The sequence below is a fragment of the Crocodylus siamensis genome, chromosome 7 (assembly GCF_052110815.1).
Source record: "Crocodylus siamensis isolate JL-2025a chromosome 7, ASM5211081v1, whole genome shotgun sequence".
Taxonomy (NCBI): Eukaryota; Metazoa; Chordata; order Crocodylia; family Crocodylidae; genus Crocodylus; species Crocodylus siamensis.
Window position 1 is genome coordinate 58154736 of NC_143401.1, and position 27835 is coordinate 58182570.

The 27835-nt window shown below is 44.0% G+C and overlaps 1 protein-coding gene across 4 annotated transcripts in view; it reads right to left on the reverse strand.

The window, feature by feature from the left end:
• Positions 1-27273, reverse strand: part of UBE2D1 (ubiquitin conjugating enzyme E2 D1) — a 34507-nt gene extending 7234 nt beyond the window's left edge. The window contains exons 1-7 of one of the 4 annotated variants that reach the window (XM_090057511.1): positions 27116-27141; positions 9153-9216; positions 9020-9051; positions 6296-6413; positions 5706-5783; positions 5289-5394; positions 1663-1756 (exon numbers count right to left, since the gene is read on the reverse strand). In XM_090057511.1, the coding sequence (XP_089913637.1) occupies positions 1663-1756; positions 5289-5394; positions 5706-5783; positions 6296-6346 (329 nt within the window). In that variant the 5' untranslated portion in view covers positions 6347-6413; positions 9020-9051; positions 9153-9216; positions 27116-27141. The other 3 variants (XM_090057510.1, XM_090057513.1, XM_090057512.1) reach the window with 3 other exon arrangements.
• Positions 27274-27835: the final 562 nt, after the last annotated feature.

A 27835-nucleotide genomic window follows, 5' to 3' on the forward strand; every position in this document is an offset into this window, starting at 1 on the left:
AAATTCCCCAGTCTACATTAGTGCTTCATAATGAAAAAGGCAAATGTTGCTTCTTGTTAGATGAATAACTCTACTGCATGAGCAAAGACCCTCAGCATTTTAAGAAATACTTCCTAATATTCTTTATATTTTAGGTATGTTAGAGTTGAGAAATTAAGTGTCAAAGTTGACAACCCATACTCAGTATTTTCTAACCTTTTTAGCAGAGCAAAACTCTAGTGAATCATTAATTACAGGATCCTGTTCTGGGACTATATCAATATATTCTACTTGGGACATTTTCACATAATAAAATCTTAACTGTTCCATCCTGTATATTTAATGGGAAGCTTTAGGAACATATCAGATTAATTATGTTAACCTATATTTCTCTAATGTAATCTAATTGAGTATATATTACTGTAGCAGGCACTGGTACCAGGGGTGGCCATGACACCCCCTAATAGGTGCTTAGTCCCTGATCTGGCCTGGCTTCTCCAGCTTGCTCCCTTTCACCTCGCCTGCCAAACTATGTTGTTATTAGATCTTTGGAGGATCCCTGATCCCACGCTGCTGTTCAGGTGTCACTATTCAGCACCTTAAGGTCTTATTACATGGCTCCAACCATCCCACACACCACACCTATGCCTCATAGATGTTATCAAGTAGCACCACCTCCTAGCCCTATACTGGGGCCCAGTCTCCGCCACAGTTGGGACTTACAGTAGGGCTGTGTGAAATGGCACCATTCCGTTTTGCCTTGAGTTTTGAGGTTTCCACAGAACAGCATTTCGTACAGAATTTAATTTTGAATCCTAAAATCAAAATTAGCTGGGTTGATTTCTTTTCCCCAACCCGATCTAGCTGGGGAAGGGAACTCAGCCCAGCTAGACTGACTTCCCATCCCCAGCGCTATGGTCAAAATGTTTCGAAAGCCTGTTTCAATTTTGCTGTTTCAAAAGCCTTTGTTTTGTTTCGATTTGCTGTTTCGACCTCAAAATGAGTCGAAACAGTGCTGAAACAAAACAGCCGATGAAATTTCACACAGCCCTAACTTGCAGTTCCTGCACCATCAGCCTTCCGAGCCCCTTCCTGGGCTCAGATCAGTCTGTCTGCCCGCACCCTGGCACTTTGCCAATTCTGGCTACCTATGAGTACCTAGTCCCTCCTGGGTACTGGATCCTCCTGGTCCCCCCCAGACACTGAATCTTCTCTGGTCCTGTCTTCACTCTGTTCCCAAGCTCAGGTCGTCTTAAGACCACCACCACCTCTTGTCTCAATTCCTAAGCCACCAGACCCTACCTCAGCTCTAAGGCTGCCTTCTCTTAACACCTGGGAGTGCAGAGTCTCCCTCTGTCTTCTGCTTGCCTAGGAGCTCCTTCTGTGTCAGCAGCTAGGGCAAGACTGCCTGGCTCTGGGCCTGGGCTTATCTCCTTTCTAGTCAAGTGCTCCCTTCCTGCACTCAGCTATCTCCAGAGCCTTCTCCCTTCTTAGAGAAACAGGTGCACCAAATGTCTGTGGCAATTACCAATATTCTTGTTAGGTATACCAAATCCTTTAAGCTAGAGGCATTTGAGTTTTGCAAGACTGATGAAGAGAATCTCTTGTAAGAGTGTGAGCAAAGTTTGTGTAGCAGATCAAAAGCAAACCTTTAAGTAACAACAACAAAACAATTATACTCACTTTTCCTTGTCTGATTTGTAGATTTGTGCAATATCTGGTACTAAAGGATCATCTGGATTAGGATCACAAAGTAAGGAGCATATGGACAATAAAACTAGATGAAAGAGAAAACAGATTAAATAAAATTTTATTTTTGTTTTATTTTCCTAGATGTCTTAATATGTTCAAGTTAACATGCATCTTCCCATAAATTGTCAAACTATACATCCTGCAGATTTATGCAGAACACCTACTCAGGCCTGCAGTCCACTTCCTTGGGTTAAGGTAAAAGATATTCTGTTTAGAGGCCATTTAGGCCCACTGGAGCAGTGAAGGTGAGCTACACAGTTTCTTTAACCTCAGCATGAGAAGGAGATTATGTAGTCAGCACAATGCTCCAGCCACTTTTACCCCCAGGTAGTTCCTAGTGTCCACTGGATGGGAGGCTGGGTGGGTTTCAGGGCTATGCTGAAGTAGAAACAATGAGTGGAAACCCACTGTCCTCACCTGGGATCAAACCCAGGTCCTTCCAGTCTGTATCCATAAAACGTACAACCCAAGATCTAGATCCTGCTAGAATTATGCCACTGATACATGTGTGTGAGAGAAACTGACTGCAGATCTTTATCCCTAGACATTTAATTATATGCACTAACCCTGCCATATTAAAATGATTATATAACTGAATATGAACTTTTAGTAAGACTGCAAGCTATTTTACATTAAAGCCCAGGTGTTCATTTCTGATACAGGAAAAGCCTACAGTGTCCATATGATCAATATAAAGTGATTAGTATAACACGGTTACAAATGTAAGTTACATCACATCATCATACACAACCAGATTTTGGTGTAAGATGTGGCTGACTTTGATTTGTATTCTCCTGTAAGACTGAATGAGTATTTTACCTTATTTAAAATGCACACCGAGTATTAGTTTATTTTCTGGAGACATTTGATACTTTTAATTCTAGCATACAGATTCTGGGAAAGCAGCATGTCTATATTCAGAGCCATGGAAACATTTGCAAATACTGCGCTGATTTTGCTAACTTACAGCAAGAAAACATCGTTCTTGACATGTCAACTGATAGCACTGCCAGCCTTTACTCTGATGAATTAAACTTGCTTTATGGAGGCAATCTTATGTCTAATAAAGTCTACTTAAGAATTTGTTTCTTGGGAAAAAAAAAACCAAAAACCCATGTCTGAAAGGTATCCATCTCACTGACTAAAAACAAACAAACAAACAAAAACAAAAACAATCCCTTACATCTCATCATACAAACTATGTTAACCTCCCAACCAGCAGGCGTAAAGCCAGAAAACCTCAGACATCTTGCAGAGGGAAATTATATTTTCCTTAATGACCTATGGAAGTCCACAATAAAGTGTGCTTTTTCTAATACGTGCTGTGTACCCATGTTATGTTATACTTTGCTTAATTAAAAAGGTTGGAATTATTTAATACTATTTTGAGCTGTGGCAATTTCAGACATTTTGTAATGATATATTTGGCACAGAAGATCAACATAAGTCACTAATATTAGACAACTCAAGAGGTTATAATTATATGGTCACTATGATCAGAGCCTAATGTTAGCTATACGGTAAATGTCAGAATCCTTTATGTCAGCCAACAAGAACATGTGTACAACTAAACAAACTTAAAAAAACAACCCAAAAAACCGAAATGGGTTGACAGTCATAAATAATATGCCTGTGTATGAAGTTTTTTAAAATAACTTTATCTGAAGAGTAATTCTAGGGAATGTAAGCAAACCACTTCACACTAATGAAGAAGTATTTAAGGGGAATGCTTAAATTAATCTTGAATTTACATTCTGAAGCAACATAATGATGCAAATGTCTGACTACACATTAACTAAGTCTTCAACAGGCAATAAGGTATATATTGTACAGCAACAGGCCGGGGGTCAATTTATATTGGCATTTGGATTACTTCATACATACGTAAAGATATGCCTTAAGCAACTTTTCCCAATTATCAGTGTTAACAGCTAAATAAATGTAGAATTTTTTAAAGATTGTTATACAGAGCTGGTGGGTGTGGGCACCAGCTGCTTATACAAGAAACTACAATTGCTACATTTGTATAGAGCAATTTAGATCAATTAAGACTAACAATTTTGTCTTGCTTGAACTGCAAATGGAATGACACTCTTTTAAAAGACAACGTTGTTTAGTGCTTTGTTAAGCACTTAATATTTACATTAGTTAACTTTCATTTTAGAGAAACTCCATGGTAAAACTGACTGTATTTTAGATTCCCTTGTCTGCATGTGTAGTAAAGATGTGGATGAGAAATGAAAGCAGTCAACCATAATTCAGTGAACCTACAAACACCTCTAATGATCTGAACCACAGTGCAAGGCATAACACCGACCTCACTATTCTAAGAGCCAGCATGCTTCAAGACTGGAGAAAATCTAACACTACATTGGAATATTTAGAAAAATAAGAGTTTTACTTGCTGAAGACCAATTGACTGGGGTCAACTGACCATACCCAGAGGGTGAGCTGACACCATGTAGTAGAAACAATTTATCTTTTCTCAAAATTAAGCATAATTAGGGACCTAGCCAAATCAAGGTGGCAGATGGGCAATTTTGTGAAATGATCACAGTGCTAGTCACTATTTATCCAAGCTTATCATGGTGGCCCCACCCCTTGCTGCTGATTTTCCAAGAGGGCTGCCCCTTTTGCAGCTCTTCCCCTCACTGCTGATTGGCCAAGAGGGCAAGGCTGTACAAAAGGCAGCCCTTAGCCAATCTATACCAGAGGGAGTGGCTGCCATTCTGGCTGCTCCCTTTCATGCCAGTGGCTCCCCTGCCCCTCCAGTGGGCTGTGAGACCAAACTGCAGCAGCCATTGGCTCTCACTGGGAAGCCATCATTTTATTTTTAGTAACCTGTTTTTCGGTCAATTCTGCACAAAAATCGGAGAAATCATTGTTTTTTGCAGTGTTTGTGGAAACCACCGTTTTTCATGATTTTCACGAAAATTATGATATCACAATTTAGGTAGGTCCCTAAGCTTAATTAAAGGCAATATTTAGCCCACAAGAAGAAGGGTGCAGGCCACCCCAATCATCATCATATCCATATTATTATACCCATAAGTGAAAAGGAGTCTAAAGCACTAAGTGATCCAATATTCTATATATGCCTCAATACAAGTTTTTCTATTTACAGCTGAAATTTCCTGTTTTGTAGTTTTCCAACTTGTCAGACTACTTGGGCTACTATTCTTTCTACCTCTAGCAGGAGCAAATTATGATACAGATTTTACAGAAGCCAAATTTAACATTAAATACTCTGCATTTTATCCAAGTTATTTTCCCATATATAGCATCTTGCACTTAATGGCATAAATCCACTATCTAAGTTGATAGCTGAAGTGTAAAATAGCTTGCACAGTCTGAAAGCAAAATACAAGATTTTGTTGAATTTCCCACTTAACAGCATGCAGGATAAATGTTTACTCCCACCTCATGACATTCCTGTTTTTCAGCAATTACTTGTATAAGTCACAATAAGGCTGAACTGTGCATCGTAGCTACATTAAAATGTTTACCATCATTGCCGTTATTGGTATAGAAATTCATTAGCACATCTATGAAGTTACCTTTAGATACAGTCAGAGCTGGTGACCACTGTGACCTCAGGATGTCAAGACAAATACTCCCATTACTGTTTATGTTTGGGTGGTAAATTTTTGTTGTGAAAGCAATCTATGATTATGAAAAAAAAAGTCAGCTTCAGGTTCTGTTTATTGCAAAAGAGAATCTAATATTATTCCTTCAACACCCAGGCACACCTTTTCAGAGTGGCCATCCCAAAGACACAGTATAGGTTTTTGTTCACTGTTGATACATTCTATTTTAGAAATCTCTGCCAGACAGACATATGCATAAAAATAGATAGCACACTGCTGATGCTTTACTTTAAACCTCTGCAAAAAGTTTATTAAGCCAAAAAAAAAGAATGAAACAAAGAACGGACCCAGGATTTTCATAACAGTTTTAGGAAAATTAAGTATTACCTTTGGTGGTTTGAAAGGATAGTCTGTTGGAAAATGTACTGTGAGAAAAAACACTCCCCCTTGATACGCACTGTCAGGCTAGAGGAAAAGAAACAAAACAAAATAAAACAAACCCTAAGTCTGCTGAAGGTAGGTTTTATTTAGTTTTTTTCTGGTTTCAAACAGCCTTTCCCAAACTATTATCATCTTGGATCAAAGCCTTCCCCCAGCACACAATCCAACACTGGGCTATGTGCTGGGAAGGTGTGTGGCTGATAATGAGGGATACAATCCTCCCACAACTTTATGAATGAACAGCAAAGCCAGGTTTGGCCACTGCTGCAGTAGCCCACACAACTACTGAGTACTGCTTTCTAGGAGACATGGAACAACATTTGACTGGTGGATCAACCTAACTGCTGATCCATCAGCTCCAATCTAGCTCTCCCTCAGTGTCTGGGTTGCAAGGTGCTTCTAGAGTTCAGCTCCATGCCACCACAAGGAATACACAACTCTGAGATGGTCCTCCCCAGTCTGCCCTCTGTGCACTACAGCCACAGCTGCTCTGCTACATTTGGGGTCGTCCTCCAGCTTGTCACAAACATACTTACCTTAAGAAGTGATTTCTCTTTGCAGATGCAAAGAGTAGGTTTTTCCCACATTATTCAGCTGATCATGGTGACATCAGGGAGTTTTAAAACTCACAACATCTTTGTGACCTGTACAAATCTGTGAACATGCATTTTGTTAGAGAACATGTGCACAGGTTTATGTCCAGGTTGCACATAGTTTAAAAAAAGAGAAATAACTTTGTTGCAAGTCATTTGTTGAGAGAACCCTTCATTTTCATAATTACACAGGAAAAAACCTCTATAATTAGGTTATCAAGGGCCTCAAAGCTGAAGCATTCTTGTGACTTCTAATTAAGGAAAGCCAAAAATGGGCAGATTTCCTGGGTATTAAACATAACAGTTAAGGAATCAGATGCTTACCACAAAGCAGTGGAAGTACACCGATTTCTTAGGCTCCCTGAATCTATTTAAGGCAATCATATCATTCTTTTTTGTGTGAAGAGGAAAAAAAATCCACCTTAAAAGAGAATCAATATAAGCTGCAATTTAAATTTATTTAGGATAGAGTATAATAGGGGAAAAAAACCCACATGAACACCTCATTTTAAAGTGTTTCCAAACATAGGCACTGTTGCAAAGCAAGACAAGTTATAAATAGAACTGCTAAGGCATCAAATTTCACATAATAGCAAAAGTGGTTGTCACCATGCTTCCATTTGGTTTAAGTTGACAGCTTGCAAGCAAACTAAAATGGTTCAAAGTTTTAAATAAAGCTTAAGTTTCAGCATCAAAAATGATGCCACAGTTTCATATGTAAAGTACAAGAAATGAGAACAGCCCACAGAGAAGCACACTAGGTCAACCTACTTCCAGACATGGGGAGTGAATTCTGAAGGCAAGTTTAATTCCTTTATTCCTTTCAGCCTAACAAAAAAAGGATAACTTAGAATATATGTCTTTTTCTTATTCCCTAGGGAAGAACTACCTCACATTGATACTGTGGCTTTTCTTACTAGCAGATATGAGTGAGAAAAACTGAAAGATGGATCCATTCCCATCTTCAAACAGAGGTGACATAATTCTTGCGAATGTACAATACATGGAGAAAAAGTAGGTTTCTGTGACACAATATTGAAGATGAACTACAAAAGGGAAAGGTATATCAGCATGTGCACACTAGTGTTTGATTACTTAAATTATTAGTTCAAAAAAAATCTAGCTTTATAAAAATTATCCTTCAATCTGTTTTTTGTGGTGAACAAGCCTTACATTGTCAGTAAGACATTTAGCACAAAAAATTGAATGGAAAAAACAATAAATGTTTAAGATATTAAAGCAGAGCAAAGGGGCACAGGGAGACTCAAACTAATCATTGAACCAGTTATGTAACCAGCTCCTAAACAGCAGTGGTATGAATATTAATACTAGCCTTGAAAAAGCTGGCCAAATATCACCTGTATGACATGTAGAGGAATCTTCTAAAAAACATCTGCATGAGAAGAAGTGAATAAATCCTAATGCACCATTCCTAGATTAATACTTAAATCAGCAGCAGTTGTATTGAAGATGTTAAAATAAGCCATCTCAGAGCAGTGACAACTCCATTCTTCTGCCGCCGCCCCCCCCCGTAATGTTGCAGCTTGGATACTGCTTTAATCTCTCCTGTTGGCAGGTTAGTATGGCCCTCTGAGTGAACCAAATATTCTTATTTCGAAGTATCAAGAACAGTCCATAAGAAAACTATTAAGACTGTAATCACCTTTAGAGAGCAAATATCTCTTCCTTCAGGTTCTCAGCTCAAATCTTCTACAGGCTTCTTTTACTGGCTTCTACTTTTAAGGACTTTTGCCCTTCCCTATGCATCTCCTTGGCAAGGTTCTATCAGGTCCTTCCAGGCCCGCCTCCAGTTGAGGAAAGCAGAACTTTTATACTTATAGTCTCAGCTTCTATAACTGTTGTGACACCAAACCCCCAAAACATCTGTTTTTGGCATACCCACATCATAGTAATGGGTTGAACTTTGACTCTTAGCATATGCACAGCCTGCCTCTGTCATCTTGAAAGCACAGCTGACAAGCACACTTGTCCACTTGTTCCCATCCAAACGCCAAAACCCAGAAATTAGGAAGCGTAGCCAGCATAAAGCAGCTCTGTGCACATGCCAAGAAGCGCAAAGAGTCACTCTGGGTGTATGTTCAATTTAAACACTACACTGCCCAATTCCTAGACTTTGGTGCACACCAAGAGGGTGAAACAGTTTTGTCAGTGGCACTCCCAAGTTCAAAAATGCAGATATGCCCTTCAAGACCAAGATCAGCCCGTAAAACGCTACTCTTATTTAGAACTACTTATTTTAATGTTGGATTATGACCACTGTTTTCCCTTTGGAAACTGTTTTTCCTTTAGAAACATGTTTAACTGACTATCCCTGAAATGCAGGCTTTTCATAAGAAATTACCTGGTAAAGAACTGGTTGTAGAATGCATTTTGGGCACCCACTAAAGTTGCCCTTAATTTCAAGAGCACAAGGAGGAATTTTTAAATAAATAAAGAAAGGGAATTCTTACAAACTAGAGTATGTAGAATACTTTAAGATCTAGAGTGCTGGAGTACATAAAGAAGTTGTTTAAAAAATCTTAAATCCAAGAGTCATGTTCACAGGTGCCCAAATACGAGTCTCGGATTATATTTAAATGGACCTTTCAGAGTCAAAGAAAAATCAAAACATTAGGCCAATTTCAATTTTATGAATTACATACTCACAGGTCCCATAATAGTTGCTTGCCAGTGAAACACTGAAAGACAGAAGGGGGGGGAGGAGAATTACATTATTAGTCTAAATTTTTAGCACTGTAAAGATGCCAAAACCTTTGCAATAAGCTATTGAGATGCTTACAGTCATCTCCAACGGGTCCTGCAGAACAATGGGCAGGTGGATCACGCTGCAGATCACTTAATTCCTACAAAAAACATACAAACATTTTGTGGTTAAAACAGAGAGAGAAAAACAAAGCACCTTTAAGAGGAATCAAAACAATTTTTAAATGAAGATTTTATAAAATATGCCTATACTGTTTAAAACGAAGTGTAGCTTTCCCCAAACAGATGAATGTTCCCCATAGTGCTTCCAGCTCATGAAGGTAGTATTTTACTAGTGATGAATACATGAAAGAAAAGCAGCTCTAATTTACTGTAAACTAATACCCCACTTCAGGAACTGAAAAAAAATGAAGTCCCAGTTTCAAAAGCTGTGTGTTAACTGTCTAGTTAGGAACACTTAAATGTTGAACTGTATTTCATCTTAAAGGCAGGTCAGCAAACTATTTGGCCCACAGAACCTTTGGCTTTGGCTCCTGGGACATGGGGCATTGGCAGCATTTAGTCCCATTCTGTGGGTGCTTTCCCCAGGAAGCTGGAGACACAAGCTGCAGTAGTGGCAGGATCGAAGCACTGGCCAGCCAGCCTCTGACCTAAAGTTGGGTTATTCTGGCTTGCAGCTGTAAAATATTGCCTACTCCTGCTTTAAGTCATGCAGAACATTTCAGGTGTGATCCAATGTATATATATGAACTAATTTAAACTAGACTGTGAAATGTTTGCTTCAAATTGGTCTACAAGTGTACTACTGAGGCATATCTGAAACTTCACCTGAAACCAAGGAGGGGAAATAATTAAGCCTTAACCCCTGGTTAACCCCTCCAAAAGAACAATTCTTCATGCTTATGAACCTTATATTTCATAAGGACTAACAAAACAAAGACAAAGGTTAAATCTAAAGAAACCTAATTTTTATAAATACAGGTGTGGTCTCTCTCATGACATAATGTCGTATTGCCTTGGGTAATATGTAGTTCCTTCCCATACCATACTTTTATTTTAGGGGCTTTTTTTATATTAACTTAAGTCCTTCCAAGGACATCATTTCAGAGATTTCCACTGGTCCTTAATACCAGCAATGGTTCCCTTTGCTGGCATGGTTCACTGGCTAACTGTCACAACCAGCTTCTTGCTTATGCACACAAATGTGGTCTTTTTACACCTGATTTATTGCCATTTTAGGCAAGATAAAAAGCAAGGACGATAGTAAGAAAAATAAACTAGCATGTTTTAGTTCAATATACAAGACTAAGAATCTATCTAATATGATGGATGAATTACTTTGTTTAATGTTCTACTGTACTTAAGTATCTTTTTTCCCCAATTCCCAGCTAATAAACACTGCTGCTACAATAAGTAACCTGAAAAAGAATGTGTAAAATCCAAAATCTTATCCAAGTCTATCCCAATTGTGCAGTTGGTCCAACAAAAGATATCACTCATAAAAGCCCTTACCATTCACATATTTCCTGAACAATCATCATTCCAACACTACAGTGCATTTCTTATTTAAGAGTCATTTTTGAAAAATTATATTTAATTAAGGGATGTAAAAAAAATGTAAGTTACTTAATTAGATGTACTTAAAAGGTGTCAGTTTCAAAATGGTCCATTAAGAATAGTCTACAGGGTACAGGTTCCTCAACTGACTTTTAAAGTTTTAAGTTCTGAGTACAAGCTGCAAGTAGGTCTGCAAATGCTTTCAGTACTACTCTCTAAGTAGAATTTGGATTGTGGCATTACTTCTACCACACCCCTTCCCTGTCACAACTTGCTGGCCAAAGTTCTACTGTTTATAAGACTAAAGTGGAAACCCAAACCAAAAATTGCTCAACCCCAAATCCAAATCATGCATATGCTTGCAAAAAGACTTTTGAAAAATTCATGATTATAATTATTATAGATAAAATGCATCTAGCTCCTTATTATTTGTCAGTCTAGAAGTATCTGTTCTAGGAAATAGTAAATTAAACACAAGACAACTAGTTTCAGACAGTTTATCTGCAGGAACATTCAACATTTACAAAGATTTGTTCTAGAGACAACCCGGGTCCAATGCTCATGCTCTAAGACTGCAGCATATATAGTCAATATATTATGAAGAGTCCTGACCACTGAGCTACGCTGCTGCACTTGCAATGACATTGTTTTACCTCTCAATTTGTTACACAAGAAAAGATTACAAGTCATATCAGTTACCCAGGAGGCACCTCCATTTACCAAGAAACAAAGGGCAAATACTCGGCATGAAATTTTAGTCACTTGCTATGCATGTATGTCCCTTGCTGCCCTCAAATTCAGAAAGATGCATTGTAATGAACTGTCACCTAATGAATGTGCCAGTCAACACAACATCCTGCTATCCAGTTAATCTATAACTAGATTCATATTTTTCAGGCAACAGCTGCACAACACACTGAAGTAGTGTCACTTAGCTATACTGGGCTGTAATTTTATTCTGCTGGTGAATTCCAGACAGATCATTCTAGTCTATACCTCGTCCCATGAGAGCAACGGGAAGATCTTTTAAAAGTGTGTTTTCCTTTTTAATCCAAAGATTCAGATTTTACCAAAAGGGCGTACAACTAGTAATCTATTTGAAGCCAAATCATTACTAGAACAAGAAGGGAATCAACAAGTCTCAAATTTCCAGGAGTCATGACAATAGTATCAAGCAACTTCTTAAGATGACAGCAAGTCAGGATAATTACTGGTACAAAGTGAGGGGAGGAGGCGGAGATGGTCAGAGGTCTTGAAAGAAAAGCAAGTCACACTGCATAAATCAGAAGCAGGCAAAATACAGCCCACCATGCACTTTCATCCAGCCTTCAGTGCCCCGCAACCCTATCCAGCCCTTCCACCCATGAGGGTGGGAGCAAGGCGCCCATGTGTACACAAAACCCCAAATATACCCTATTGTGCCTTGCTCCCACCCTTGTGGGTAGAAGAGTCCCACCTGCACACAGCTTCCGGGTGGGGCTGCCGCTCCCTAGGATCTGCTCTGCTTCCCTGGTCTCCTGCTGACTCTGGGCAGCAGGTAGGAAAGTGGTGGGGGCAGGGCTGCAGCTGGGCGGAAGCTTGGGCCTGGGGCTGGCGGGAGCACAGAGCCTGCACCCAGAGAGGCGGTGGCAGTAGAGCCCAGCTATGCAGCATGTGGGTGTGAAGGGGTGTAGGGATCCCTTCCCCCCACTCCCCCATGGTGCACAGCCCCGACAGGCAGTGGCAACAGCAGATTGGGCACTCAGGTTGCAGGTGCCCAGCAGGGCACAGCTCTGGCCAGCACAGCATATTGCAGTGAGGAGCACAGACTCCACCAGGCCACTTGTATTGCCAGTGCTGCCTGCCACTCAAGTGCAACCCTGTGCACTCCCCAGGCACGGGAGGGAAGCCCCAGGTGCTGGAGCTGGCTGCCTTCCATGCCAGGGCTACGCCCCAGGCACCTTTCCCTGGGGGCAGGGAAGGCAGCTGGCTCCAGCACCTGGGGCTTCTGTGCCCAGGGCATGCAGGGGCTGAGCGTGAGTGACAGGGAGCACCAGCGATACAGACAGCCCAGTGGGGGCTGCGCCCCTCACTGCAATGTGTGCAGGAACCATGTCCCGCTGGGCACCTGCGCCCTGAGCACCCCACCTGAGCACCCCACCTGATGCTGCTGTGCTATGAGTGGAATGCAGGGGATCTCTACACCTCTCACCCTCCCTCGCACCTCACAAACCAAACACCCTGCCCCCATAGCCCTCCACATGTATACAAGCCTCCAACATACCCTATGCCCACCACACTCCCCCTCACAAACCCCTCACCCACACCCACATACCCCACCATCCACAATCCTTCCACAATATACAAGACTAAGAATCTATTTTTGAATTATTATGCAATAACCTCTATACAGTATGCAAACACGAATCATGACAAAAATATTCTTTATAATAAAATTAAAATATGTTATAATTATTGTTTATTTTTAATGAATGATTTGTTTTTTTCTGGTTCTAAGATGGTGACCGCTCTCCCCCCCACAGAGTATTTCCAGAGGACTAGGGGAGGGACATCTGATGGCAAAGGTCAGGGGTTAGGAGGTGGGACTTCCGGTCCCAAGAGGGTGACAAGGGGGTGAGGTAACTATCAAGGAGCAGGGCTACCCATGCGGCCCTCTACAGCTCACCAAAACTCATAAAGTGGCCCTCCACCTGAAATAACTGCCCGCCCCTGGAATAAACCCTCCATCATTACAATTTACAATTCTTAGAGATGGAACTCAAAAAATGTAGTTGTACGATTTTTTCCCCTTAGGTTCTTTTGGAAAATTGTTTTTGTATACCAATTTAAGCAGAAGCACTAAAATACTACACATACACACTTACAAAAGCAGAACGTTTAGTTAAAAGTGTTTCCCAAAGGGCCTGACACTACAGAAATGTGCTGTAAAAAAGGGCCGGATGGGGCCCTGGCCATACCTGCCCTACGTGGTAGGATCCAGCCCATGGATCAGCAAGTGAAGTGTGCCACCAATTTTAATCCAGGAAAAAAGTCTCTCCCATGTATCAAAAGTTTAGAAAACATTAAAATAGGCAGTAATGATCTTACAGTGATTAGCTGGATGATAAGTACAAAGTTATATGTACTGATCATGCAAAATGTAGACCACAAGTCTTGAAAAAGCTGAAGTTTACAGTGTAAACAAGCATTTCTCCTTGAGCACAGGGGCTATAAATTGGAGCCACTGGGCAAACATTTAAATTCATGGAATCTGAAACGTCCTGAGAAAGACATTTCCTCAAAGGCCATAACATGTAACTGTTCCTTGCCAGTTTTGATCCAGTGCAATTAAAAATGGTCAGAGCATAGCCAAGGCTCTAGCAAGCAGACATTTTTATAAGCATGTTCACTTTTGACTTGCAATCCTTTAGCTAGTACTACAGTAAGGGTAGGCTTGGATTACTGTCTCTGCTGGGTTCAGTTAGCCAGAGCTAGAACTGTTTAAAAATTCTTTGTAATATTTCCTTAGATGGGAAATAATGAAATAAAAATGTTCTCAAAATGGCTCAGTAAACTATATGAAGACAGTGCACCTTAGACTAGGGGAAAAAAAATCAAGCCAAAGCAAATCCATGCCCCATATAAAATGGTAAACACTACTACATCAAAATTTCAACAAGAACATGGTTTACCTGCACCCAGATAGGACTAAATAACATGAATTCAGTTTAGGTTTCTCTTAAAAGGCATCATATCTAACTCTAACATAATAATTACCACATAAATCAGGGGTGGGCCAAGCTGCAGGCTGGATTGACCTCACCAGAGACAGCATGCAAGGCCATCTGGTAGACCACAGTTTGCAGCACGCTTCCTGTGCCAGCCCCTGTGCCATGTGCAGCATGTGATGGCCCCACTTGGAGCTGCAAGTGGCATGTGGGCTGGAACTGGTGTCTCATATGCTGAACCAGCCCAGAAAAAGCCAGAATGGGGTGCATACTGCATGCTGTGCCCTGCCAGATCAGCCCCACCGTTGGCTCCAAGGCTGGTATGGATCAGACAATGCTGGAGCCAGTGCACAGTGTCAACCCAGCGTGGGGCTGAGTGGAGGAGGAGATGCGTTTCTACCAGCCCACCAAGAACTACCTCAGCTACCTGCCTACACCCAGCTACACCCAGTGCTGGCCCCTTGTGGTGACTGCAGTGCAAGCCCCAGAGTGGGGCTGGTGTATGTTGCAGGTAGTGTGCAGGGCTGGTTCAGTGGGATATAGCACAGAGTGCATGCCCTGTGCCAGCCCCCAGGCCACGTGCAGCACCTGTGCACCAAACCAACTCTGCATGCCACATGTGCTGGGGGGTAGTCTGCAACCAACGGGCTGGATGATATGGCTCCATGGGCCAGATCTGACCTGTGGGCGGTATGTTTGATACACCTGATATAAAAGGATGGCACCACCAGTAATTATGTTGGCTTAGATGTATATACTGAGCATCAATTTCTAAAGAACCTGTAGGACTTGTGCTCCTAAATTGTTCTTCTATGTCTTTGTCACAAATGAGAACAAATCAGGATGTCCCCTATTCATAGGACCATAGAAAAGTAGGGCTTGAAGTGACCTAACAAGGTCATGTAGTTCAGCTCCCATGACAGGCAGCCAGAGGCAGATAAATATTAATTTTCTAAAATGTTTAGGGGCCCTGTGGGCCAGACAGAATGGCCTGGCAAGCCACACTTTGCCCACTCCTAGTCTAAACTGCTCTTGAAAGTTTCCAGGAACAGAGATTCAGAGAAGTCAAAGCAACTGACTTTTGGTATAGAAAACTACTTTTGTAAAATTCAAAAATACATAGAAGATCAATACATCAAGAACTGGTCTCTCTATTCACAGGGGTAGGACAAGCAGTGATAGGCGTACATTTTTATACAAAGAAAATGGATGAAGTAACGCAGTATAAGACTTATATTACTTTCTTGAGAACTGCAAACACTTGTTAGACTTTTTGGTAGACGATGCAAGCCAACAAGTCCTCGCAAACCAGGGGAATATATCATGGAACAAACTTATGGCACTCTACCGAAGTTCCAGGAAACATCTGATTTCCACTATGGTGGCCACAGGAAATAGTTCATCTTTCACTATGGCTGTAATCTTGAATTTAAAAATGAATGACGTGGGAGATTCCTTACATACCCACCTACATAATATATAGATATACTGGTACAAATTCCCAATAAAGACATTCTGTACTGATGTAAACCCTACATTGTAATGGTTCAGGATGGCTTGGCTTTAAACTTGACTTGCCTTTTTGCAAGTCAAAAGACAATAAAAAAGCAAGGTTAGAAGAGACTTCAAGAAGTTAGCTAACCAAACCTCTGTTTAAGACAGGATCGCTTTTTTCTAAGGCATCAAAGACACCTTTTGTCTATATGCTCTTAAACACTTCCAGTGATGGAGACTGCATAGCCCCTCTAGGCAATCTGTTCCAGCACTTTGCTGCCCTATAGTATGAAAATTCCTGCTTATATTTAACCTACATCTACCTTGTTTCAATATAAATAATTACATGTCTTGGCTAAGGGGCCAACATGTACAAGTTATGTATGCGGCTTAGTTTAAAAATCCATGCCCAACTATGTTCCCTGTCTGTACTACCCTGCCTTCTTTTACTCCGTTTTGTTAATTAATATCGGGGTGCTCAACTTCCAGCCCAGGGAACCATGTAATCTGGACCATGGTACTCCCCACAGGTCTAGAAATTTGAGGGCAGGGGAAGTGGTGCCAATTAACATTACCATTGTTCCCCCTCTACCAGATTCCCAAGCCCTACATTGGTCCCTTTCCTGCGTGGTTGGATCAGACTGGGAGCCCAATGCAACCTGTAGGGCCAGCCAGGCCAGAGGCCCAGCCCCACGCAGCTGGATCAGCCCCAACTGGGCCATTTCCATGGAGCTGGATCGGTCCCTGGCTGGGCCACCACTACATGCCTGACTGGGCCCACAGAGAAGCCTGGCACTATTCATTTGGTCTACAGGCTAAGAAGTTTGGTCATCACTGATTCACAGGAATCAAAGTGAACATTAACATGAAGATTCAGGTTAATGCATCATGTTTGTATTAACTAAACAAAGTTCTCAAAAAATAATTTCCAAATATCCAAGAACATCTTGAGACAAGGAGATAGCTAATAGGAATTTTGAGAAATATTTGCAAAACTAAGTTTGACCCAAGAGCATCAAAAATTAAATTCCCCATTCAGAGACAAGCCCCTGAAAAAAGATGGGTAATAAAGCTTTTCAATTGTATTAGAACCATAGAAAATTAGAGTTGGAAGGGACCTCTGGAGGTTATCTAGTCCAACCTCCTGCTTAAAGTGGGAACATCCTCAACTAGATCGTCCCAGCCAAAGCTTTGTCTAGCTGGGTCTTGAAAACTTCCAAGGATGGAGATTCCACAACTTCTCTGGGTAACCTGTTCCAGTTTTTTTACTACCTTCCCTCTCCACACACCCCCACAGTGAGAAAATTATTTTTAATATCTAACCTAAACTTCCCTTGCTGCAACTTGAAACTATTGCTCCTTATTCTGTCATCTGCCACTACTGAGAAAAGTCTAGCTCCATCCTCTTTCAAATCTCCCTTCAGGTAGTTGAAGGATGCTATTAAACCCCTCAGTCTTCTCTTCCCCAAACTAAATAAGCCCAGTTCCCTCAGCCTCTCCTCAGAAGTTATGTGTCCCAGCCCCTGAACCATTTTTGTTGCCCTCTGCTGGATGTGGACAAATTGGAGAGATTCTTTCTGTAGTGGGGGCCCCAAAGCTGGACACAGTACTCCAGATGTGGCCTTGCCAGTGCTGAATAGAGAGGAATAATCACTTCCCTTGACCTGCTGGCAACACACCTAACAATGCAGCCCAGTATGCCATTAGCCTTCTTGGCAACAAGGGCACACTGTTGGCTTATATTCAACTTATTGTCCACTGTAACCCCCAGGTCCTTTTCTGAAGAGCTGCTGCCCAGCCAGTCAGCCCTCAGCCTGTACTAGAGCATGGGACTGTCCTCAGTGCAGGACTTGGCACTTGTACTTGTTGAACCTCATGACATTCCTTTTGGCCCAATCCTCCAATTTGTCTGAATCACTCTGAATCCCAGCCCTACCCTCCAGTGTATCTACTACTGATCCCAACTTGGTGCCACGTGCAAGCTCGCTGGGGGTGCACTCTATGCCATCTTCCAGGTCATTGATGGGGACGGTTTTGTTCAAGGTCTTCAAGACTGACCCCTGGGACACTCCACTTGATACTGGTTGCCAACTAGACATCAAGCCATTGAGTACTACCCTCTGAGCCCAATGCTCCAGCCAGTATTCTGTCCGTCTAAGAGTCCATTCTTCCAGCCCTTAGTTTGCCTAGGAGAAAGCTGTGGGAGACCGTACCAAAAACCTTGCTAAAAATCAAGGTATACCACAACCACTGGTCTCCCAACATCCACAGAGCCAGTCATCTCATCATAGAAGGCAATTAGGTTGGTCAGGCATGACTTGCCCTTGGTGAATCCATGCTGACTGTTCCTAATCACCTTTTTCTCAAGTGCTTAGACATGAATTCCTTGAGGATCTACTTCATGATTTTTCCAGGGACTGAGGTGAGGCTGACTGGTCTATAGTTCCCTGTATCCTCTTTCTCTCTTTTCTTAATCATTTGGTACTTCTCCTGATCACCATAAGTATTGAAAGATTATGGCTAGTGGCTCTGCAATCTCATCATTCAACTCCCTCAGCACCCTTGGGTTTATCCCATCCGGCCCGATGGACTTGTACATGTCCAGCTTTTATAAATAGTCCTAACATGTTCTTTTGCAACTGTTGACTGCTCACCTCCTCCCCAAACTGTGCTGCCCAATGCAGTAGTCTGGAAGCTAACCTTGCCTGTAAAGACTATGGCGAAAAAGGCATTGAGCACTTCAGCCTTTTCTGCATCCTGTCACAAGGCTGCCTCCCCCATTCAGTAAGGGACCCACACTTTCCCTGATCCTCTTGCTACCAACATACTTGTAGAACCCCTTCTTGTTACATCTCTTGCTAACTGCAACTCCAATTGCGCTTTGGCCTTCCTGACTTCATCCCTGCATGGCTGCGCAATAGTCTTATACTCCTCCTCAGTTATCTGTCCAAGTTTCCACTTCTTATAAGCTTCCTTTTTGTCATTTTAATTTACTGAAGAGTTCTCTGCTAAACCAAGCTGGTCTTCTGCCATACTTGCTAGACTTCCTGCACATTGGGATGGTTTGTTCCTGCACTCTCAGCAAGGTGTCTTTAAAGTACAGCTAGCTCTCCTGGACTCCTCTTCCCCTCAGGCTGGCTTCACAGAGGATTCTGCCCATGAGTTCCCTGAGCCGAGTTGAAGTCTGCTTTTCTGAAGTTCACGGTTCTTGCTCTGCTGCTCTCCATCCAGGGTGGATTTGATTTAAATCACTGGTCAAGATGCCTTGATTTAATCATTACTTTCTACAAAAAGTACTTCTTGTTTGATGTAGCCTTCATTAAAATATTCCCAAACAGAGAACCAGAGCTTGTGATCAGGAAACTTCTGCTAGCTGTTTGACAAAAGCCTCCTCTACCACTTTTGCCTGATCCAGTGGTCTATAGCAGACCCCCACCACAACATCACCCTTGTTGCTCTCCCCTCTAACCTTAACCCAGCAACTTTCAATAGGCCTATCTCCATTTTCATACTGGAGCTTTGAGCAATCATACATATGGCTTTTACATAAAGTACAACTCCTCCTCATTTCCCCTGCCTGTCCTTCCTAAACAGTTTGTACCCATCCATGACAGTGCTGCAGTCCTGGGAGCTATCCCACCAAGTCTCTGTTATTCCAATCATGTCACAGTTCTGACTATGCAAGGACTTGTAATTCTTCCTGCTCGTTTCTCAGGCTCTGTGCATTTGTGTACAGATACCCGAGGTAACTGGTTGATAGCCCCGATTTCTCAGGAAGTATGAGAACACCTACCCTGTTGCCCCCTCCTGATTGCTCTTCCTCCAGGGCTCCTGCTTCCCCACTTACCTCAGGGCTTTGGTCTCCATTCCCTGGCCAACTTAGTTTAAATACTATGACATATAGGATAAGCAGGCCAACTTCAGTAATTTAACTAAAGAATAACTAGAATACCCAGAACGAAAGAATCAGGCACACGGCAAAACTGAAGAGCATACATATTTTGAAACAAACAACGAGAAATGGTAGTACATGTCCATGAATGACAAGAAATTCCTCTTAAGGCCTCCCCAAACTAGTTTATAAAATATGCTACAGTACATATGAATTTCATGTGGCACAATTATTATAAATCCAACTCGCAGCAAGAACTGCATTTGATATATTTCATTGGCTAAGGGGTGGTCACATATGTGGTGCTACACAGATACAGGAAACACAATTCCCACTTTAAGGGGACACACAGCACTACATAGAAGTGACCTGAAGACGGATACTTTGTGCCTGAAAGCTTATCCAGCATTGTTCCCAACTATTCGGTGATTTGGACATAGACATAGCTTTAAATGTTTTTTCTAGGTACCTCTAGATAGTAGGTGGCTCATGAATGCTGTGATGCTGGGGTGCATGGAGTGTCCCACAGAAGCATGGGGGGCTCACCAGCACGCTTGGCAGCAGACCTGGAAGCAGACCAGAAGCACTTCCAGTCCACTGGAGAGCAAGCTGGGGGCCCCCCCATGCATCCCTCGTTTGGTGACTGGTGCCTCCTGGGTCTGGGGGGATACCCGGAGTCCCCCCATGGCCTATCGCCGAGCCAGGGGGCACAGGGGCCCCCGCCGCATGCTCCCCAGCAGACCCTGAAGTGGACCAGAAGTACTTCTGGTTCACTTCCAGGTCCACTGCTGACCACGCAGGGGGCTCCCCTGCGCTCCAGTGGGATGCTCCATCCACCCCAGCATTGCAGTGTTCATGAGCTGCGCCTGGTACCTCGAGGTACGTAGAAAAAAACATTTAAAGCTGTGTCCATGTCTGAATCACCGATTCCCTGAATCAGCATTGAATCTTCAGATTTGGATTCAGCTGAATCAAATCGGGAATAGTGATCCGAGTCAACAAATCGAATCACTGTCCCTAATTTGGCCTGAATCCAAATAGAATACGGCCCATTTCACACACCCCTAAAGGCTACATTAACACTCCAACCTCAGTAGAAGTGTTTTGTCAGGGACTAGTAGGAGTAAAGCAGAATAATGACTAGGGTCCTTAATATTATAATATTTCTTTCTTTCCAGATGTTCTTGCTTTTTATTCCTTATAGGTTTGGGTGCACATGGTGCCCAAACAGAGAATTCCTCAGGCCCAAGATGAATGTTAGTATTGGGAAAGGACTGATGCATTTTAGCATGGCACCCAAGACATGATGCCTCACTGTTCGACATTCATTTAGTTCATGAGCGTCACTTGAAATGATCTACTGCTAGTCTTTAGCTGTTTGACCAGCGGTCTTATGAGGGTTCTCTTACAGCAGGGATGGGCAATTATTTTGGCTGGAGGGCTGCTTAATGGGCTTTGGCAAGATGTCGAGGGCTGCAACGGTAGCCCTGCTCCTTTGCAGGTGCCCTGTCCCCTGGCTGCCATCTTGGGACTGGAAGTCCCCCCCTGCACAAATCCCTGACCTTTGCCACCAGAATTCCCTCCCCTTGTCCCCAGAAGCACTCCTTTTGGGGGGCAGGTTGCCATCTTGGAACCGTCTACTTAAATTCATATGCTTAAAGTCAAACACCTACTATAATGTAGTTTAATTTTATTTCAAATAATATTTTTGTCCTGATTTGTGTATTTGCATAGTATACACAGGGGTGATTTCATAACAGCTCAAAATAAAGTCTTACTCTTGCACTGTGTGTGTATGCACACGCATGCATGTGTGCGGGTGTGAGAGATGGGGCGTGGGAGGCATATGTGTGGCGGGGGGCAGTGTAGGGTATGTTGGCAAGTGTGGGTGTGTATATATATGTCAGAAGGCCTATGTGGGGCAGGCTGTGGGTGGGCAGCATGTGGGTGTGTAGGGTTTGTGGAGTGTGAGGGGTGTGGGGACCCTCCCCAATATGCCTCCATGGCACACTGCCCCCACTGCCAGTGGCAGCAGCAGCAGGCAGCGTGCCCTTGGGATCCTTGTGGCCCACACAGGCATAGCCACCTGGCAGCACGCAGCTCCAGCCAGTTCTGGGAGCTCCACATGGCAGCAAGGAGTGGAGCCAGGCCAACCTGCCTCTACTGCGCAAGGCTCACTTATAACTCCTGGGACTCGCGCACTACTAGAGGGAAGTCCTGCGCAATGAAGCCAGCTGCCTTCCAGTTCCCTGTTGCCAGGTGCATCTGCTGGGACTCCACTGGGAAGCAGGGCTCTCCGTCACTTCCGGTGGAGTCTCAGGAGCTGCATGTGGAGGCAGGGAGTGAGAAGGCAGTCAGCTCCATCGTGTGGGGCTTTCCCTTGATGGTGCATGAGTCTCAGGGGCTGCATGTGAGCCCCTCAGGACACAGGTGGGCTGGTCTTGTTGCCGCCATGTGGAGCTCCCAGAACTGGCTGAAGCTGTGCGCTGCCAGGTGGCTGTGCCTAAATGGGCCACGAGCATCCTGAAGGCACATTGCTTGCTGCTGCTGCCACCAGCAGTGGGGACTATACACCATGGAGGGGATGTGTGGGGGTCCCCATGCCCCCCAACCCTCCTTCACACCCTACAGCCCACCCACTCCAGCTCTGTGTTCCCACTTCCCCGTTGGGCGTGGGCCCTGGGCTCCACACTCCTGCATAGTTTAAACATGCAGATGACAGAGCTGCCTCCAGCTGGTAAGTCTGCTGGGGCTGGGGAAGAGGGGAGGGAAGGGGCATGGGGGAGGAAGGGCTTGGGGCTGGGACAAGCTGCCCAGCCAGGGCAGGGGGATGCATTGCTCAGGGAGGGGGGCGCGGGGAGTAGGATGCAGGCACAGCAGCACTGGGAATGGGGGCTCTACCCTGCTGCTGCTTGCCTGGTGGGTGGGGGACAGGATGCAGGCGCAGGCAGATGGGGGCAAGCGGCAGCAGGGCACAGCCCCTGCTCCCAGCATTGCTGCGCCCGCATCTCACACTTGCAGCGCTGGCTGGCAAGCAGCAGCAGGGCAGAGCCCCCGCTCCCAGTGCTGATGTGGACATGATGTAGGCCTGCTGAGCCACGCTGCACCCACACCATGGGGCAGCTACCATGTGGGTGCCAGATGGGAGAGGCAATCCCCAGTACCCCCCACTGCACCACGCTGCGCAGGGGGCTCTGCCACAAGCACCCAGTGGCCCCAATCGTTGCTGCTGCAGCAGCTGGTGAATGCAGGGGTTTTTTTTGTTTTTTAAAGTGCCGGGACTAGGCTGGGGCCGGGCAGGGCAGCCATGGGGGCTTCTCTCACGGCTCTCCTTGCCCTGGGAAAAGCAGGCACAGCCAGAGGAGCCGCAGGAAAATCTGCAGCCACTCAGCTGTGCCTGCCTCTCCCCAGCTGATCCAGATCTCCCCGAATCAGTGACAAATCTTCTGAAGCCAATTTGGTCAAATCAATTTGGGACAGTGATCCAAATCTCTAAATCAAATCATTGTCCTCTGAATTGGCTGAATCCGAATCTGAATCAAAGACCTATTCGCACAGGCCTACTGCTCAGGTGCAACTTCTGTGCCTGCTGCCCAGAGCAAGTGCTGCAGCAGGGGCGTGAGGAGAAGCCACTGGAGGCCAGGGAAAACAAGCAAGTCTCTTGAGCCCTGCTCAGAAGCTGTGCATGCTGGCCAGGGCCCTCCCATGCATGAAGGTGTGAGCTGGGCAGTGTACAATTCATTGTTGGGCACCTCCAGGCTGGATTAAATCAACTAGTAGGCCAGATTTGGTCCATGGGCCATATTTTGCCTGCCTGTGTCCTACGGGATAGGATATATTTTTCCAAAAATTAATGTAGCATTCTGTCCACCTTCTTAGAGGATAATACTGCAGAATAGATGACAGAAGTCAATACAGCAGTGATTACAATACTGATACTAGTTACAGTGAATACTAACACCTATCACAAAGAAAATATGCTGACTTAGTAAAAATTCACTGTACAGTTCTGATTCCTTAGCAGTGACTGTCATCCTGAACATATATGTTATTAGAACTATAGATGTGAGAAGACACTTGAGCTCAATGAACATCCTATTTCAGTAGCTATTTATAAGATAGAGCTGTCATAAGAATACTCAAGCTTAAAATCAGGGACAGAATATTCTGAAAAGAACACTCAGTTTAGAAACAAGTACATACTTCCATACACTTGAGACATGGTAACTACCACCAACCTTCAGAATGAAGGTCACTGAGTGCAAAGTCAGATGTTTTAAACGTGTAAGCCTCAATTTTACAATGACGAAGGAAAACTTTACATCATATATAGACATACATAAGATATTATTGTCATTTAAGCTAATTTTCCCCTAACAGCCTATTTGAAAGTGAAATATACTTCACTGCAACTTTTCTGATCACCTGCAAGCTAACTTTTTAATGTTTTATCACTTTTGAGACTGGCTGTTGACAAAATCCTGTTAATAGTGGTGGTGTGATTTATTTTTGGACCAGAGAGACTGGGGATTTGCAGGAAGAATTACTTAAATAAATTCTTGTTCTGCAAGCTAGAAGCAGAAAGCAGTCTAATGTTGGACATGTTAACTTCAGCAAACCTTTTGCTATCTCTCTCCCTCTGAATTTTTTTCACATTTCAAATAAAAAATAAGTAATTCAGATAAGTGATGAGAATACTGTTAGACTAGGTTATTTTCTTCTCACTTTGAAATACCAACTTCTAAGTTTTCACACACAGTGCAAAGATCTGTTCACAGACCACTCAACCATGTCAGAAAGCTTTTTAAAAATGTTTTGACTGTACAAGTTATAGACTTCCTCTACATGGAGGAGCTCTTAAGAAAAAAAAAAAAAGATACAACATAAGAAATGTAAGCAGAGAAAAAATATGGCAAATATAATGGAACAGATGCTTTACATTAGTGGTATTCCTTTGGAATACTGCATACAGTATGTATCATACCACCCCAAAAAGGATATTATAAAACCAGAGGGATTCAAAAAAAAAAACAATAATCAATAAGGGTCTATAAAAACCTCACATAAAGAGACCGAAAAGACTGACTGTTCACCTTACAAAGGAGACAAAAAAGGAGACAAGTACACAATAATGATAGAGAGCAAGTACATCAGGAACATTTGCTCTCCCTGTTTGACAGCTTAAAAAGAAATGAACAGTCAAAGAAAAAAAAAGTAGCAAACATATCATAAAAGGAAACCTTTTAATATAATGCATATGTAGACTGTAGAATTCACTACTATAGAAATTGACTCCAAGAGTTTAGCAATATTCCAAAGACTTGACTGCTTGCTTATACAAATAATACAGTCCAGAGTTATTATTTATATTTAGTGACAGTTTGGGGAGGGATAAAATAATCTGATTTTAGATTCATGCTTCTAACTACTAGAGATCAGGATGATGCTTTTATGGGAAGAAAGGGAGTTAAGCAAATTATTCCAAATCCTGTATTGTCTTTTGATACATCTGGTCCTGGCCACCACTGGGGACAGAATGCAATCAAGCTGTTTCTTAGTGGGACCATAGAACTGATCCCAAATGAATACTTCTATTGCCTGCTGGCTATCTGGAATTAAAGGTCTCCTATCAACTGTTTAGAATACCCCTATATAAATAAAATAGCCTAGAACAACTTTAAATATATTTAGTAATTTGTATTTATTCTATTCTTTCCACCTGAGGACATTATGTGAAATTTGAGTATTATAAATGGCACTTCTGAATCCCACAAGGTAGATGACTGCTCTTCATTTGACAGATAGCTTGTCTCTACCTCAGTTTTCCTAAGTAATCTATGGCAGAGCTGGTATTAACTCTCCCAGCTCCTAAATCTGTACTTTAAGCTCAGTTCAGTGGCTGGCATAATTCAGGTTAATACCTTAATTCATTTCCAGTTAACCAGTTGTGACATCCTCATCAAATAATTGTGTAAACAATTCTAAACAAGAAACCGAGCACTACTCCACATGGAGACAGCAGGATAGAATGCTAAATGGGACTACATGGATGCCATGAAATTAGTAACAGCAGCAAGACAACATAACTTTATAACCTTAGACTATCTGCGAAACATGTACCCATCACTTACAGTTCTCATGAATGGTAAAAAACAGCTCTATGGCCACAAAAGATGGACCCTTATAGAGCAAGCATTCCAGGAAGAACAGAGTCTGCACAAGTTCTTTCATTTTAAAAGGATGTCACTTACAAGTGCTGCTTGTAGGTTTGAGTTTTGGGACCTGCCTAGAGGTTGTGTCCAGGATTGGACCAAAAGGAATCTCAAGAAGTTCCATAAGGACAAGTGCAAAATCCTGCACGTAGGATAAAACAATCCCATGCATCAGGACAGGCTGGGGACTAACTGGCTAAGCAGCAGCTCTGCAGAAAAAGACCTGGGGTTGACAGTGGACAATAAATTGAATATGAGCTAACAGTGTGCCCTTGTTGAGAAGAAGGCTAACGGCATATGGGGCTGCATTAGTAGGAACATCGATAGCAGATTGAGGGAACTGATGTTTCCCTCTTTTCAGCACTGGTGAGGCGACATCTGGAGTACTGTGTCCAGTTTTGGGCCCCCACTACAGAAAGGACGTGAACATATTGGAAGGAGTTCAGTGTATGGCAAGTAAAATGGTGAGGGGGCTGGGAGACATGACTTCTGAAGAGAGGCTGAAGGAACTGGACTTATTTAGTCTGGAGAAGAGAAAACTGAGAGGGGATTTAACTCCCTGCAGGGGGTTGCAAAGAGGATGGAGCTGGACTGTTCTCAGTGGTGGCAAAAGACAGAACAAGGAGCAACGGTCTCAAGTTGCTGGAAGAGAGGTTTAGGTTGGATGTAAGGAAAAACTCTCTTACTAGGAGGGTGGTGAAGCACAGGAACAAGCTACCCTTGCTGTAGGATCTCCATCCTTGGAGGTCTTTGAGACCTGGGTGGACAAAGCCTTGGCTGGGCTGAGACAGTTAGGGATGGTGCTGCCCTGAGCAAGGGTCGGACTATAGGCGACCTCCCGACGCCCCTCGGCCGGGCAGCGGTGCGGGCAGGCAGGGAGCTGCCGCGGCCCTGGCAGCGCTGCCCGGAGGTGCCGGCCGGCCCCGCCGCCTCCTGCCTCCCGCCGCCGGGCGCAGCGGCCTCCTCCCCGCGGCGCTGACAGCTCGGCGCGCTCGGCCCCGGCCCCGGCCCCGGCCTCGCCGCCTCTCCCAGTCCGGCCGCCCCTCACGCCGCCGGCCCAGGCGCCCCGTCACCGCCCCCATGGCCGCCACCGCGGCAGGCAGGTCGGGCCGGGGCTGACGGCACCCGCCTCGGCCCGGCAGAGCGGGCGGGGAGCGGGCCCGCCGGCCGCACTCACTTTCTGTATCCGCTTCAGCGCCATGGGGAGCGGCGGCCGGGGCGCGGCTGGCAGCAGACGCGGCGGGTCCGGGACCGGGCCGGGGTCCGCTCCGCTCCGGCTCCTTGTCTCTTTGTTTCCGCTTTGAGTCTCAGCCCGAGCCCCGCCCGCTGCAGCCTGGGGGATGTAGTCCCGGCGGCGTGGCCACGGCGCCCCCTGCCGCCCGCCCGACGCCACCGTCCCCGCGCGTTCGGGCCCGGCCCTGGCCCCAAGGACGAGCCGCCCGGATGTCACTGCCGAAGGGACTGCGCGGAGCCCGCGTGCGGCCCGCGCTGGGGGAGGCGGCCGCCTTGGAAGACAACGGGAAGGCAGACAAACACCCCTCGCCCCAGGGAGCAAGCAAGTGGAGCACGTCCCCGACCCCCAGCCAGAGGAGCGTGTTTGACACCACGGAGAAGCTGCCAGTGCTGCATTCGGAGCTCTACCAAATCCTGCCTTCCCTGGTGTGACATCAGGGCTCAAACTTCTTGTCCCCCAGGCTGTTGCTCTCACTGTAATGTTTCTGACACTTAAGTTACCAATACCTGTGATACAGTTACTAATCTTGACTCCATTTCAACATCATTTTGTCCAGGAATGATATTAACGTCGTTCCGATAAACGTCCTTCATTCTGTGCTTGTTTATCATTGCCAGAAAATGTCCTTTAGTTAGTAGGTTTAGTAAGAACCTCTTCTTAGAC